The sequence below is a fragment of the Bos indicus genome, chromosome 9 (genome assembly GCF_029378745.1).
Source record: "Bos indicus isolate NIAB-ARS_2022 breed Sahiwal x Tharparkar chromosome 9, NIAB-ARS_B.indTharparkar_mat_pri_1.0, whole genome shotgun sequence".
NCBI classification, from domain to species: domain Eukaryota; kingdom Metazoa; phylum Chordata; class Mammalia; order Artiodactyla; family Bovidae; genus Bos; species Bos indicus.
In genome coordinates this window covers 94039454-94056493 of record NC_091768.1, presented here as the reverse complement: position 1 = coordinate 94056493, position 17040 = coordinate 94039454, and the positions used below count along the sequence as shown (strand labels likewise).

At 36.2% G+C, this 17040-nt stretch overlaps 1 protein-coding gene across 9 annotated transcripts in view; it reads right to left on the bottom strand.

Annotated features, from left to right (window-relative positions):
- The window catches only part of ARID1B (AT-rich interaction domain 1B), a 440026-nt gene that overhangs the window by 267461 nt on the left and 155525 nt on the right, over positions 1-17040 (bottom strand). For all 9 annotated transcript variants that reach the window (XM_070795595.1, XM_070795600.1, XM_070795596.1 and 6 more), the window contains exon 4: positions 13385-13495. In XM_070795595.1, the coding sequence (XP_070651696.1) occupies positions 13385-13495 (111 nt within the window). The remainder of the gene's footprint in view (positions 1-13384; positions 13496-17040) is intronic.

Below are 17040 nucleotides of genomic sequence, written 5' to 3'. Positions count from 1 at the left end.
ACAAACACACATACTCAAAACAAGTTATGGAAAGAAGAAATTATAATGAGGTAACTAATGAATGTTCCTCCAAAATGAATTGGTACAGCAAGAAAAAAAGTCTAAATCACTCAAAAGTAAACCAAACACAGCAATATAAAACAACCTGGACCTATCTAAGGAAAGTAACATATTAGGGTATAACTTACTACACTATCCTAAAAGCAAAGAAAATGAGACAAGACATGAATGTCAACTGAAGAAAAAAAAAATACTAAAGTTTCATCTATTTCTTGAGATTGTACTCTTTTGTCTTATTCCACTTAGAGTTAGAAACTCTCTGGAATGATCTGCTGAGTTATTTATACAAACTCTGATATGACAGTCTTCAAATCATCTCCAAGAATTTAAATGAAATGTAAAGTTAAAGCCTATGCAACCATTTTTAACTCATATAAAGAACTATACAAAAAATAAGGCTGTGAGAGCAAAGCTGACTTACTTTCTTATAGGAGCTTTAGAATTCCAGCACAGTTATTCAGTTATTACGCTTTTTAATCTCAAAAATCTCTAGGTATTCATTTCTCCCCAAACCAACTCCCCACCACCATTCTGTGTTTGTCACCAACACTATCATACCTCCTGGTCACTAAGCTCAAAAACCTTAAAAGCATCCACCATTCACCCCTCCTTTTATTTCCACAACAGTCTCCATTTGCATTCTCACTGCTATCACTTTTAAAAATTTATTTATTTTAATTGGAGGCTAATTACTTTACAATATTGTGGTGGGTTTTGCCATACATCGACATGAATCAGCCACTAGTGTACATGTGTCTCCCCATCCTGAACGCCCCCTCCTCACCCCATCCCTCTGGGTTGTCCCAGAGCACCAGCTTTGAGTGCCCTGCTTCATGTATCAAACTTGCACTGGTCATCTACTTTACCTTTGGTAATATAATAATTTGACTCACCTCAATATTGAGATAATACAAGAGCTCTAAAGTTGTCTGTCTCCGGCAGTAATAAGCGCACTTTGAAAATGAAGGCTTTTCATAACTAAAAAGCCTGGTATAATTCACTTGTCTTGGTAACCTGAAAGTCGCAGACATTCAAAAATAGAAGAATGGGGTGGGATGTGGCTTCGAGGAGGCAAAACAGATGTCAGGAAGTCCTGTCTTTAACGTTTATGTACTTTACCTAGGATATTCACTAAAAATCTACTCTGGGCATATTTACTTTTCTGTTACTAGCAGTTTCCAGGGTCAATTAATTGAAAATTTTACTTATATAAAACAAGATATTTTAAAATAATAAATTATTACATATAATTCATGTATTATTATTTTGAAGCCAAATTTTCTCTAGATACAGATACTTACAAAAGACCAACCACATATTTGTAGTGGCAGAAGGTTATTAAGTGGTTCACTGCACTCAACCACCCAAATCCATGGAAAAAATAGAGACCAGTGAAAATCCCTACTTATATTAGAAAATTTTGAAAAAGGAGAAGAGTATCAGTATCAGGGCAGGTTTCAGATGGGAGCAGGAAGATACTGCTGTACAGGCCTGTCACTCGGTGGTCTCCAGGTTCAGTAACTCTAGCCTACTTTGAGAGAAGGCATTTACCTGTGGATCAGGTGGCGTCTGTGCTAACCACCTCAAGGTACACCATTATGTTCTTTGATAGAAAGAGAAGTAAAGTAACAGGTAAAGTTAAGACTTGTATTAATAGCATAGCATTCTACCCAGATCAAGCCAGCAAGCTCCAAAGCCTTAGAAAACACATAGAAACATAATGTAGAAATGCAGGGGGGCATTAAAACTGGTTTGGGTTCATTAAAAAGAAATGGTGGCTTTTATATTCCTGGGTCACTATATTTCCACTGGTGGTAAATCTCAGTTGAGAAAGCAGAGTTATTATTAAACTACTTTATGATATATAAATGTAAACCTGGAGTGTCAGAAGTAAATAGAGTCCTCAGATATAGACTAGCAGGGCCTTTCTTTCACCAGCATGAAATTAAAATCCATTCATGCCTTATCATCTTAGTTCAGAAAACTGTCTCTACTGAGTTCCCACTGGTCCAGGAGAAAAAGGCATTAGACTCTGCATTACACAGTGACAAGATTTCATTGTTCTGCAGCAGCTCTGTCATTTTTACCCACCCCCCACTACCCCCAAACCCCTGCTTTAGCAGGAGTTCATAAAGAATCTGGAATATGTACTTCTCAATTTCTCTGTGAACTTTTCTCCTCCCTATATGTCCCTGACTCAAATACCTCAGACTCTCAGACTGATCACATGGGGAGAGAGGGGTACCTCTGCAATTCCTGAGAAGTTAGAGACAGAGTCCACAAAAAGGCCCATGGCTCCCCAATGACCTAAAGAGTAAGGCTAGGCTCTCAATCAGGCAACCCCAAATCCCTAAATCCCTAAGGGTTTCCCTAGTAGCTCAGCTGGTAAAGAATCCGCCTGCAATGCGGGAGACTCTGGTTCAATTCCTGGGTCAGGAAAATACGTTAGAGAAGGGATAGGCTACCCACTCAAGTATACTTGGGCTTCCCTGATGGCTCAGTTGGTAAAGAATCTGCCTGCAATGTGGGAGACCCGGGTTTGAAAGATCCCCTGGAGAAGAGAATGGCTACCCACTCCAGTATTCTAGCCTGGACAATTCCATGGAGTATACAGTCCATGGGGTTACAGAGAGTCGGACATGACTAAGTGATTTTCACTTTCAAATCCCTAAATATGTTCAAAAGCAAATGGCTCCTAAGAATGGGAGAGAAACCACCAAGGGCATACACAGACCATTACTGACGATTATTATTAGACGGCTGCCCTTCTCTCATTTAATTTCTTCCTGAAAGAAGAGAGTTCGTTTTTATCAGTGCTTTTCTTATATACTAACAAAGAAAGCCTTTAATGTAAAATCTAGAAGTTGGAATATGCTCTAACATTCACTTTTCAGACACACACATCCTGAGCAGTGACACAAACTACTCAAGATCAGAACCTTGGCTGAGACTCAGTTCTGTTTCCCATTCAGCCATTATCATTACAACAGGTTTTCAGTTCAAAATATACTATTTTATTAAAACGAAGTCATCATTCCTTCCATACAAGTCATTATAAGCTGTTCACTTTCATTTCTGTGAGAAGGGAGGCAAGTAATATAAACTGCTTCTTTCTAAGTGAATCATTTTTATAATGATCTGATAGTAAAAAAATAATTACAGTTAAACATTTATATCAGTCTAGTCTACTAATCTGGAGAAGGGAATGGCAACCCACTCCAATATTCTTGCCTGGAGAATTACATGGACACAGTCCACAGGGCCGCAAAAAGTCAGACACGACTGAGCGACTAACACTTTCACTTTTGGTCTAATAATCAGGTACTACTTAAAACAAGAGAACTCTAGAAAATTAGCTATCAATAAGTGAATACTAAAGACTATGTGTTCAGTTTTAGAATCAGTCTTCTCATACACACTGTATGTGGACAACATGCACAGATACACACAGCACACACATTCCAGTGCAAATGAACACTACTCTGAATACTTTCAACAGTGAATGACAGGCCGATAATGAAATAAAGAGAAAAAAATGCAAACACCACAGTCTAACACTGGATAAAATGCAGGTCATAAGGAAAGAGAAAACATCAGTACCTGGAAGCTTTTTTTTTTTCCATAAAATGTATTATGAAGAAAAGTGGTTGTGAAAGCTTAGTCACTTTTTTGTGGCTTAAAGCTTTTTTCTCCCCTCTTTTATTCAAGGCTTAAACAAAGTTCAGTGGGGCATCAAACTGCCTGTTTTAAATTATAGTCTATATTTTAAAATAGAATGCATGCACGGCATGTTCTTGAAGCTAGGGGGTGGGGGTGTTATTCACGGAAAATTGAAGGCTTGTTGAGTCAATAATCTTCTTTCACACAGTAACAATTTTCAGCTAAAATTTCTTGACCCAAAAAAGGAAAACAAGACCATTCAGTTATTTTACAACAATTTTGCGAAGGCAGAGAAAAAAGATGAGAGAGAGACAACTCTAAAATCTTACATTATGAAGGAAGAATAGAAATTTTTGCTCTCAGGTAAGAACCTTCTCTCTATATATTTATTTCCTTTCCTAAACCGACAGTTATTATTAAAAATAGTTACCTCCACTTCAAAAGAAAAATAAGAGCAATTAACCAGTTCACAAATGCTACCATGAGTTCCTGCTGGTTATATATCTCTTGTTACATAAAACAGACCTGTGCCTCCAGTTACAAAGTAGATCTCTGCAAATTAAAATTTACTTCCCAGCTAACTTGGCTAATATAAAGTTCAATGCATTCAAAGTCTTAACAATGGCTAAGCCTGTATAATCTGGAGGAAGCCTGCTACCCCTCTAGCAGGGTAGAACAGGAGAAGCACTAGGAAGAAAAAGGGGAGGCTTTCTAGCTCAACATGCCAAGAACTACCATTTATAGAGACAGAAACGGTAGGTTAAAATAAGAAAGGGTACTTCTGAACATCACTCATTTTTTTGTTCTCACATAAAAAAATCAAAATTAAAACTCAAAGGAGCTACACTGACAACGATCTACTTATTTAAAACTTCTTATATAAATTCTATTATGAAATACTTACTGAAAACATAATAAATACTATGAAAAGATTCTAGTCTGTTGGGGTGAGAGGGAGAGGCAAGACAATTATAAAATAATAAGAGGATGACTAGTAAATGCCATAAGGGATAAAAAAGTTCAAAAGATTCAACAAAAATGGATTAAAGCGTATTTTGAGGTCCCATGCCCACATATGAGGATCCCTCACACACAATGCTTTTTGTGGTTTGTACAAAAGTCCAACACTGCTGCCTGCCCCCTTCTGTTCAGAGACCGTAGCTCTGGTAAGACAGGCTTACGTCCAGGTATGATTCTGTGGCTGTTTGCTGACAGACTTGAGAGTTACATGCATTCCAGCCTGTGAGGCCACAGAGAAGGCTCCACGGTCTCACACAGGGCCCCTGAAGAGCCAAAAGCTGGTCAGAACCTCCCAGTCTCCCCTTTGTTACAGCAAAATATGTATGCCGACTTTTCTATTAGCCAGGAATATCTGCATTTATCATCCCTTACTTAATGAGCCTCATTTATCAACTATAGATCATAGTTATCCTTCTATTATCAAAACCAATATCCTGAAAATCAGTTATGTTTCAGCCTCTCTTCATCTCCAATTTTAGCTACTGTGTATTTTTTATGGGAATCCATTTTTTTTTTTTTGTGAATTGACAGTTCCATAAAATGGGTTAAAATTCATTTCCCCCAAATTTTTAAATGGAAAGCCTCAGAATATTATGTGAAAAGGTCTGCAGGGGGATATGCTTAGTTAAAACATGCTTCTAAAAATTAGATGATTTTTTTAAAATAACATTTTGCCACTAAGCAAATATCTCAGCTATAAGGAATTTAGAATTACCCATGTATTTCAAAAGGACTAAAAGATCTCAATTTAGAAACACTTTGCACACAACCATTTGAGTTATTTAAAAACAAACTATAGTTCTTTTAAAATACTTATTTATTCAGACTTTCCATATATTTAGCCTGCTGTAACCTGGAAGAAATCCAAACTGGTGAGGTTTTATTGAACATTCATTTACAGAACAAACATTTAAGTGGAAGATTGTTTTGAAAGAGGGAGAAACATACCTTTTCACTTCCTATGACTTCTTACCTTGCTGAAGTTCAACTGTTTCCTCTATTTTCAAAGTATCACAAAAATACTCTGGGGGATAAACTTACAAATTATCACATCTTAAAGAAATAATCCATGTTAGAAAATAAACATCTGTCAAAGTCACTATCATTTTTTCTAAATTAGGATTTCAAAGCAAGGTCTTTTCATATTTCTCTCAAATTTAATCTGAAAAATATTGACATCTCCATATAGCATAGATCAGAGGCTAAAATTACATTTGTAAATATGGTAAATCCTAGTTAAGAAACAGAGTGTGCTGTGCTCCACTTAACACTTCTCCAAGGTATTAAAATGTGTCTGTACCTCCAGTTTCAAAACTGTGCCAAATGGTTAACCGTGTCTACGGACACTCGTGTGGACAAGACACATCCTAAGAGAACCTCCTGCTCCCTTCACCAGGTGCCCACTTTCTACAACTCTTCCATGACACCAAGACTCAACACAGTCTAATGACACCTAGGAAACAGTGATAACCAACACATGATGTCTTCAGCTGCACATGGGGATAATCAATGCTGAACAATGGGCTAAGGGAACAACAGATTAAACTTCTCTTTTATTAACTTGGAATTTTTTAAATGTTCAGGATGATTTGAGAACAATCAACAAATGACAGTTATGCTCTTAACCTTTTAATGATAACCTTTAAATCAAGCTCAAGATACAAATAAAAAAAAATTTTTTTTTAAAGTTCATTCAGCAGCCATACATCTAATTCTTACTTGACAGATTTTAAGTTTTACAAAAACCTGCCAACTAACAGGTTAAGATCATCTTAATAATCTGTGTTCTTAGATGGGTTGAGAACTTGATAAAATGCAAAACCCAGTTTTTAAAAAATGCTCCATTTACTAAAGCTTTTTCCAATAGTTTCCAATCATTCACAGGAACTATATTATCAAATCCACACACTTAAAATGTTCTTATTAGCATATAACTTTTCTTACATGCTTCCAAAGTGCATGATAATCCACCCCTAACCCCACATATGTCATTAAAGACTAATAAAATAAACACATACATAGAGTACTCTTTTTCGGTAAAGGCAAATGATTACATGCTCTGTTGCTAATGCCTAACCCCAAAGAATATTCCTGGTAATAACAGCTTTCCAACCATTCTCTTTCAGGCTTCCAACATCCTGTTTAACACTATTTCAAAGAACAACCAGCATTTACTACCTCCTTCCTTTCACAAAGTGGAAAAAAATGTTTTATGTAATCCTCAATACTTCCTTCTAATTGCAAACTCAATAGAAGTGTCATAAGCCCTATTTTCCACAGGACATTTAGAGTTTTTACTAAACTTGGAAAGCTCAAACCCTCTTCATGTCAACCTCTTTAAATGTTTCCTATTTAAGGAAGAAAAGGTCAGAACGAGGTTTTTAATGACCTGATGGGCCTTCAAAGGCCTTTTGAATATGACTGACATTAGTCCGTATCTTAGGTAAACAGAATAATGGACCTACTATCAGAAATACAAACCGGTGGCAGGTCACGCTAAAGAAAAAACAAATTAAGTTATTTCTAAACTGAGGAGTATCCACAACTCTTCAAGACTCCCTAGAGGAGAGAGCACTATTTGCTTAAAACATGGAAGATAAAAATTCAAAACCTGTTTTTAAAAATTTTTATATATATTTATAAATAATTCATTAGCAACATATTTTTGTACTGTATTACTGAAATTATGATTACTGTTTGTAAATTTATTTATTTTCACGATTAAAAATATATATTACTAAGAAAATAATGTTTTCAAACTGTTTTTAGATTAATACTACAAAAGTGCCCACTTTTTCTTGGAGCTTAAGGTTATCGAAGTAAACTCAAATGTCATTCTACAATAAAAGAAAATAGTTTTAAAAATAAAACCATCCTGCCAATACAGATACCACATTCATATACTCTTTTAGAATAAGTAGCATATGGAGAATATATGCTCTTTGGATGTCAGTTTGATACCTTGGGAAAGATTCTATAAGCAATTAAAAGGAAAATTCTGAAGCTGGGGGAAGAATGTATTTAACAATTCTTACATAAATTCTATTAGAAAACACTTACTGAGTCAAACATAATAATTAGGTATGAACCTAACAGAGCAGAAGATATTCAAAAGAGGTGGCAAGAACACACAGAAGAACTATACAAAAAAGATCTTCATGACCCAGATAACCACGATGGTGTGATCACTCACCTAGAGCCAGACATCCTGGAGTGTGAACTCAAGTGGGCCTTAGGAAGCATCACTACAAACAAAGCTATTGGAAGTGATGGAATTCCAGCTATTTCAAATCCTAAAAGATGATGCTGTGAAAGTGCTGCAAACATGCCAGCAAATTTGGAAAACTCAGCAGTGGCCACAAGACTGGAAAAGGTCAGTTTTCATTCCAATCCCAAAGAAAGGCAACCAAAGAATGTTCAAACTACCGTACAACTGCACTCATTTCACACACTAGCAAAGTAATGCTCAAAATTCTTCAAGCCAGGCTTCAACAGTACGTGAACTGACAAATTCCAGATGTTCAAGCTGGATTTAGAAAAGGCAGATGAACCAGAGATCAAGTTACCAACATCCACTGGATCACAGAAAATGCAAGAGAATTCTAGAAAAACATACATTTCTGCTTCATTGACTATGAAGCCTTTGTGTAGATCACAACAAACTGTGGAAAATTCTTCAAGAGAAGGGAATGAGCAGACCACTTGATCTGCCTCCTGAGAAACTTGTACGCAGGTCAAGAAGCAACAGTTAGAACTGGACATGGAACAATGGCCTGGTTCCAAACTGGGAAAGGAGTGTGTCAAGGCTGTATACTGTCTCCTTGCTTATTTAACTTATATGCTGAGTATATCATGCAAAATGCAGGGCTAGATGAAACACAGCTGGAATCAAGATTGCCAGGAGAAATATTAATAACCTCAGATAGGCAGATGATACCACTCTTGTGGCAGAAAGTGAAGAGGAACTAATAGCCTCTTGATGAAAGTGAAAGAGAAAAGTGAAAAAGTTGGGTTAAAACTCAACATTCAGAAAACTAAGATCACGGCATCCAGTGCCATCACTTTATAGCAAATAGATGGGGAAACAGTGGCAACAGTTGGAGCCTTTGTTTTTTGGGGCTCCACAATGATTGCAGATGGTGAACTGCAGCCATGAAACTAAAAGACGCTTGCTCCTTGGAAGAAAAGCTATGATCAACCTAGACAGCATATTAAAAAGCAGACATTACTTTGCTGACAAAGGCCCACCTAGTCAAAGCCATGGTTTTTCCAGTTCAGTTCAGTTGCTCAGCCGTGTCAGACTCTTTGCAACCCCATGGACTGCAGCATACCAGGCCTCCCCGTCCATCACCAACTCCCGGAGTTTACTCAAACTCATGTCCATTGTGGAGAAGGAAATGGCAACCCACTCCAGTGTTCTCGCCTGGAGAATCCCAGGGACGTGGGGAGCCTCGTGGGCTGCCGTCTATGGGGTTGCACAGAGTTGGACTATGGGGTCGCACAGAGTTGGATACAACTGAAGCAACTTAGCAACAGCAGCATGTCCATTGAGTCGGTGATGCCATCCAACCATCTCATCCTCTTCTCCTCCTGCCTTCGATCTTTCCCAGTATCAGGGTCTTTTCAAATAATCAGTTCTTCGCATCAGGGGGCCAAAGTATTGGAGTTTCAGCTTCAACATCAGTCCTTCCAGTAGTCACATGTGGATGTGAGAGGTGGACTGTAAAGGAAGCTGAGCGCCAAAGAATTGATGCTTTTGAACTGTGGTGTTGGAGAAGACTCTTGTAGAGTCCCTTGGACTGCAATACGATCCAACCAGTCAATCCTAAAAGAAATCAGTCCTGAATGATTTCTTTTAGGAATGATGCTGAAGCTGAAGCCCTAATACTTTGGCCACCTGATACAATGAACTGACTCACTGGAAAAGACCCTGATCCTGGGAAAGATTGAAGGCAGGAGGAGAGGGGGATGACAGAGGATTTGATGGTTGGATGGTATCACCAACTCGATGGACATGAGTTTGAGCAAGCTCTGGGAGTTGGTGATGGAGAAGGAACCCTGGCATGCTGCAGTCCACGGGGTCACAAAGAATCAGAAATGACTGAGTGACTGAACTGACCTAAAAACATAACAAATACTATAAAAAAAAGATCCTCGTCTCTTAGGGATAAGAGGGTCAGGCAAGACAACTATGAAAGCAATAAGAGGATTACTAGCAAATGCCATAAGTGATGAAAAAGTTAAAAAGACTCAACAGAAATGTATTAAAATTGCATTTGGGGAGTTATCTTAAAGTGTAAATTAAGATACACTCAATGTTTACAAAATAAAAGTGTTGATAAGCTGTAACAGTTTTTTTTAGCATTCCACTGTATATTTTGCTTAATGATGGCTTCATTTCATATCAATATTAGAGGCAGAAAAGAACTATAGAATGTGCTAAAATTTTAAGTGGTAATATCCCAAGGAGACAGAATTCTTCAAGCTAATTCTTATATTATGTTATATACTAAGATTTCTTAATAATGGTAACATCAAGGATATGTAAGCTAATGAACTTCAACAGGAAAAAGGTTATATGATTAAGAAAGAAAGAAATTAGTATAGAAATCTTATTTCGGAAGATTTGTTTCGAGCTTAGGTCTGAGTGCATTAAGTGAAAAGTAAACGTTACTGGTGATGGCCCCAAGACAGCAAGACAACAAATATTAATTTACGTGTCACTGGCTTTACGTGGATGATCTAAAGAGCCTTGTCAGCCAGAAAACAAAACTGCATTAGCTACTGAAGATCATCAAGAATTTAATGACATGCAAATATAGACAAATACCAATTTAAACCATGGTGAAAGGACAGCTTGCTGAGAGAATCAAATTCTAGATCAAGCATAAGGAAATACCTTGATTTCTTATAATGGAGAGTTAACTGTATAACAAAAATACACTAAAGAAAATATCAAACATGCAGAGCTATAGGAAAACACTACAAACTCTTATCAGTCTAACTCAATTTAAGCAAAAAATTAAGAAACAATTACTTCAGAAGCTTCCTTCTTATAGTCACATATACAATGGTTATAGACTTGATTATACATTAGAATAATTTTTACCACATATTCTTAAATGAACAGGTAAGAGCCTGAATTTGACTCAAAATTACAAAACGAAAGATTAAAAATATGATGGATTGCCTTTAATCTTCAGTAAAAAGACAAAATTTTATCACTGACACTTGAAAAGGAAAAAACACAGCCTAAATCCACAAAAGATTTAATAACCAATTCAGATAAGATAACAAATATATATAGTTTCATGGTACTTATTCAATCAATTTACCCAAGTTAGGGAACTAAAATATTTAGTAAGAGTAAAAATACATGATATTAGAGCCGTACAGAATAACAACAAATCTCTCCCTCAAATTGATATTACCTTAGTTTTATATAACATATTGATGCAGCATTTACATAAATAAAAATATATTTGTAAACCCTACATAGAAAACGTTTCTACACAAACAAAGCCTGTTGAAAGAAAAGTAGAGCACTAAAATTCATTTAAATAAAGCCAATTTTTATCTTAACAGACTGAGGGCAGGGGGTACAACCAACTGCTCTACGATTTTTCCTTTATTCAGTAACTGATGTTTTTATGTAGTCACCATAAAACCTGGAAACTTTCATCTCTAAAAAAAGATTACTGGAATGTTATTGAGTCAATCAGCATCCTATTTATCTGTGAGTTACCAAAAAAAACAAAAAGAAAATACCAATCAGGGCATTTCTTTTTTCAACAGCTTCATAAGAAGATTTACATTATGAGCAACCTTAAATCCTCTAGGGGAGGAGGCAAGATAAACATTAAGGAAGAAGGTAAGCCATTATACATATACAAATAGAATAATCCAGAAGACTTAACTTCTTGAAGAATATACTAGTTCATTTCCTAAAATACTTTGAGTCTCTTCTCTAATAATTGACTTAAAAAGCAGCATCCCAAAGCAGAACTCTTCAATTTTCTGGGACTACCACACTTCTTGCCACCCCAACCCTCCCCTAATTATGCTATAGAGTTAGCTGAACATCAACCATTCATTCCAAAGCAGAGCAATGAAAAGAAGCATAGCCTAGTAAGTGACCCAAAAGATCAAATGGATATTAAGAAAGCAGTACACTGCAAACTACTCTTAGACCTATGCAGAAAACCAGCATCAGTTTATAACAAACTTTCCAACCGGTAAACGGTACCCATCACCAGCCAATGAGAAACCTATAAGGATGAGCTTATCTAAAACACTAAAAATCTGAGTGGAAAAAAGCAGAATTCACTGTCCACCTTTCCATGAGTCAATTTAAATTTCCTAAAACCACAAGCCAACTTCCAAATATTCAGCAAATGTTGCATTTATCGTCAGCATCCACGTGCATTTGCATGCATGCACACAGACAAACACACACGCTTCACCAAAAACTTTGGATTATCTGCTGAAGAGAAAAGTTTACAGCATAAAACAGAGTCCATTACCTTTTTCATTCCTTTAAAAACCAAATAACTAGACAATAAATATTTCAGTGTAACTAAAAAAATGACCACAGTAAATTTTACGCACCTCCCACCATAGAAATAAAACCTGTAAAAATTATAGTTTCAAGGACATGTGCATCAGATGCAAAGATATTATATATCATGTAGCCTCTACTTACCTTCTACTCTAAGGCCATATGTAACTTAGAAATGGGTATGTCACATATAACATTCTTCACAAATGCTGGTTCTCAAATGTTTAGCAACAATATGATAAATCTTATTTAATGTAAACATATTTGAAATTCAAATTACAATCATGGCTAGTTTGAACACTATCTCTTAATAGAGATTAAGCAATAACAATAGTTCTTTAAGTCAACATATTTTAACAAGAAAATAAATATAAAAATTTGTTTGCACACATATATTCTTTTAATTTATAAGGAATTCATTTTAATTTAAATGAGGTTGCCTATGGGAGGAAAAAGGAAAATTAAGCACAGATGAACTATTAAAGGAAATTAACATGTAACCTGTAACTCAGCTACTACCATAGTCAACAGGCCCAATACAGTGATTTGCTAATGGAAACACTTAGAAGCTATATTTTGCAATTCTAAATTAAAATACTTTCTTTTGAGTAAAAAAAGATTAAGTCATTTCTCATGACATAAAGTCTCTGAAGAAATTCAAACTACCACTAGACACTTTATCTCATCATTTATATTATTTGCCAAATGGGAATTTCCTTTCCATTTAACTCTTATATAGATACCTCTGTTCTGAATCACTACCAGGAAGCACCATGTTATGCAAAGCACAACTGTACAACAGTAACATCTTTCTGCCACAAAACCTATCAGCCAAATAAAGGCTTCCAACTGGATTCAGAGATACCTACAACATTGGACATGGAGAGACCTACTAATGAAATAGACTTTTTCAGAACTACACAGCTCCTTTAAGAAGGAAATGCTCAAAAATTAATAAATCACAAATACATCTGAAATCTAGAAACTTGTCCCCCAAGTCTTAATACAAAGTACAATAAACAAAAGCAAATGCTAATTTTAGAAATCCGTAACTCATTGCATTTCCAAATCAATTAACTGTCTTACTGGTAAACTTGATGGTCTTTCTTGTTGTATTAAGTTCAAGTCTTCATGGTTAGGTTTTCCAGAAGCCAGAGGAGGTTGAGACCTAGTTCCATAGCCTTCCTGAGACATATCCTAAACAAACACAAATATAAAGAAATATCTCAATGAATTATAAGCTTCTTTGGTAATTAAGATGAAGCAAAGGCTTATCACAAAGTATCAACTTATGTTACTTTAAGCAGACATATACATGTAATTATCACTTCTGTAACACTTTCTCAGAAGCAAAAATAAAATACCCAAGAAGGCAGCATATCATCAAGAGCAAAAACATGTATAATTAACAATTAAATATATTATGTGACCATACAAACTAAAGACTGTATTTGAGTTTTGCAGGAAGGTGATAGTCAGTAAAAGATGGGAAAGAAAGCTAGCAATAACTAAACTCTTAGAGCAAACCAAAAGTTCATATTATTAATTTTTATTTTGGTTGAATTGCCTTTAATATTACCTTGAAACTGTTAAAATAATCAATGAAAACTTTATTATCACCTGACTTTTAAGATGTCCTCTCAATAACCCATAGAACAACAGTTAAGCTGACAGTATCCTGAGGTTTCTACAAGACCAATAAACACTCATATATAGAATTCCATACATTCACATAGCATGGTTATCAAAGAACCATAATAAAGCATGAAACAGTAGTGGGGAAGAAAACACACTCAAAATCTACTGAAGTACAGAAACAACTTACTAACATGGCCTTTCTGGCATCCTCTTGAATACTTTTCCAGAAAGAATTCTGCATGATTTAATAGTATGCTGAAATAATATTATACAAACCAAATATCACACCAAACTTACTGGATGTCAGCTCTCTAGTTGTTTAACTATGTACACTTAGTTACTAAACATTCTAGGCCCATTTACACCTGAAGTCAAATAGCAGGACAGAAAGTAAAATGCTTATTATAGCATTTCTTAATTGGCACTGTAAGTTGAAGAACCAGTTTCTGATAGGGAAGAAAAAAAAGAACGGAAAATATCACTTGAAAATAAAATTCTCTTCTTTTCCCTGTCAGTTTAAATACATATTAGAATTAAAGAAACATTTTATATATAAGTTTTACTTCCCCTGTTAAATTTTCAAAATACCACTTTAGAAATTAATGGTAATGAGTTGAAACCCTATAAAAAGCTTCTGTTGCCCCACCCCTTTCTCATACAGTATACACTTGAACTTACACAGCTTCTGAAGCCAAGAAACTTTGGACCAACAGCTGGTACTAAAAGTACACAAGCTGTACAAACCAGACTTACCTAGCAAAGTTTTGGTGCAGACTGCCTTTAAAGAGGCTCTGAGGTAAAGAGCATGCCAACAATATAGCATTTCCCAACCAACTCCTTTTCCCTATATACACAACAAGTCAAGACATCTAGTAGTGCAGAATGCCCTACACTTTTGGAAGAAATTACACCCAGTTGTCCAGGCTTTTATCTGGTAACATTCAGGTGAAGTCTCCAGCACATGCAATCGGAGAATATTTAAAACAGTAGCTCTTCAATCAGGCTGCTGGTAGACGGTAACAACTGGGCTGTGGGGGACAAAGGCCAAGGCTGAAAGACGATTCCCACTCACACACACGCACTCCACTTGCTTCTGGACCCCAGACTTTGATTTGTTACACAGACTTCCAACTGCATGTCCTGCAGGTTCCTTTATATTAAGAGCAAAGATTTCAAAACCAGGCAGGGCACAAGGCCTCCATTCAGGGACCTTCACCCTTTACAAAAACCCCAAGGCGGCACAAGACAGCCTCACAATGGGCAAACAAATGAGCAGATCCCCACCTGTGGCTCAAACACACACGTGTGCACACGATTTATGGGTAGTGGTTAGACACTCATTTTAGTAAACTGTTAATAAAGAGAAATGGGCAGGCTCACATGCCCTGTGCTAATAAGTCTTTTAAATTTCTTTTTATTTTCTCTTTGTAGCTAAATGAACTGATTTCTAAACAACTTGGAAAAGATTACTGCAACTACAGTAAACACACATTTTAAATTGGGTACTAGCCCCTCTAAAATAAGCAACGCTGAATAGACTATGAAAGACATCAGAAAATTTCACTATGACTTTACATTTCACTTTTTAAGGCTTAAAAGTTTAAAATAATTAGATTTCACAAAAGTCTCAAACACTATTCCTAACCACAAGAAGCTCTCAATTATTAAATATAGATGGAAATACAACAAAAACAAAATTTAGTGAGAATCACTGAAAATGGAACATGTTCTGCTTCAATTTATGTTTGAACATAAGGATTAATTTAATTGAGAGAACATCCAGAAAAGGTACCACGTTTTACCCTAAAACAATCATCCATATATAACTTACACTGGGACTATAAAGTCTACGTTTGGCAGCTTTAATAAAGACAAAAAAGTTACATCTCTTAACAAACCTGAGCTTTTTCCTCTTCAGAGCTATATTTATTTTCTGGTAGGTACTTATTTTCATCTCAGGAAGAGTAAGTAGGAATAAGTAATTTAACAGACAACACGAAGGCAATGTCAGTATCAGAAAATAAATACATCCAGCACTGTATTTTATAAACTAATAACAACAGAGAACAGCCTTTATGCTTAACATATCACTGCAATCTCGGTTATTCACACATTTAAACCACTGCACACAAGCTTACCCATAAGTTCACACATAGACTGTGACTGTGACAATACACAACTGTGACTCTTTAAGAGAATACCACACTATAATACTAGAGCACAAAGGAGCCACACAAGGAAGTGTGGACTACCCTTCCAGAGTCCTTTATCAGTATTATTTTTCTTCATCTCACCCACAAGCTTTTCACTATTGACAGATTCTGGCTTTAACCTTCTTCATGTTATAGATCAAAGGTAAAACAGAGACTCACAAACCAGCAAAGATGTGAAAGGAGCTTGGGACAGGGGCATGTACACATGTGTTTCAAAAGTTTTCACGTTAGGTGTTACTTTTACCACGTGAAAGTGAAAGCGCTCAGTCGTGTCCAACTCTTTGCGACCCCGTGGACTGTAGTCCACCAGGCTCCTCCATCCATGGGATTCTCCAGGCAAGAATACTGGAGTGGGTTGCCATGTCTAAACATTAATTATCTTGTATCACAACAAATGGTGGAAAATTCTTAAAAGAGATGGGGATACCAAAGCACTCGATCTGCCTCCTGTGAAACCTATATGTAGGTCAAGGAGCAACAGTTAGAACTAGACATGGAACAACAGACAGGTTCCAAATTGGGAAAGGAGTGTGTCAAGGCTGTTTATTGTCACCGTGTTTATTTAACTTATATGCAAAATACATCATGCAAAATGCAGCGCTGGATGAACAACAAGCTGGAATCAAGATTGCCAGGAGAAATATCAATAACCTCAGATATGCAGATGACACCACTCTTACAGCAGAAAGCGAAGAGGAACTAGGGAGCCTCTTGATGAAAGTGAAAGAAGAGAGTGAAAAAGTTGGGTTAAAATTCAACATTCAGAAAACTAAAATCTTGGCATCCAGTCCCATCACTTCACGGCAAATAGATGGAGAAACAATGCTCCAAAATGACTGCAGATGATGACTGCAGCCAGGAAAGATGCGTGCTCCTTGGAAGAAAAGCTAT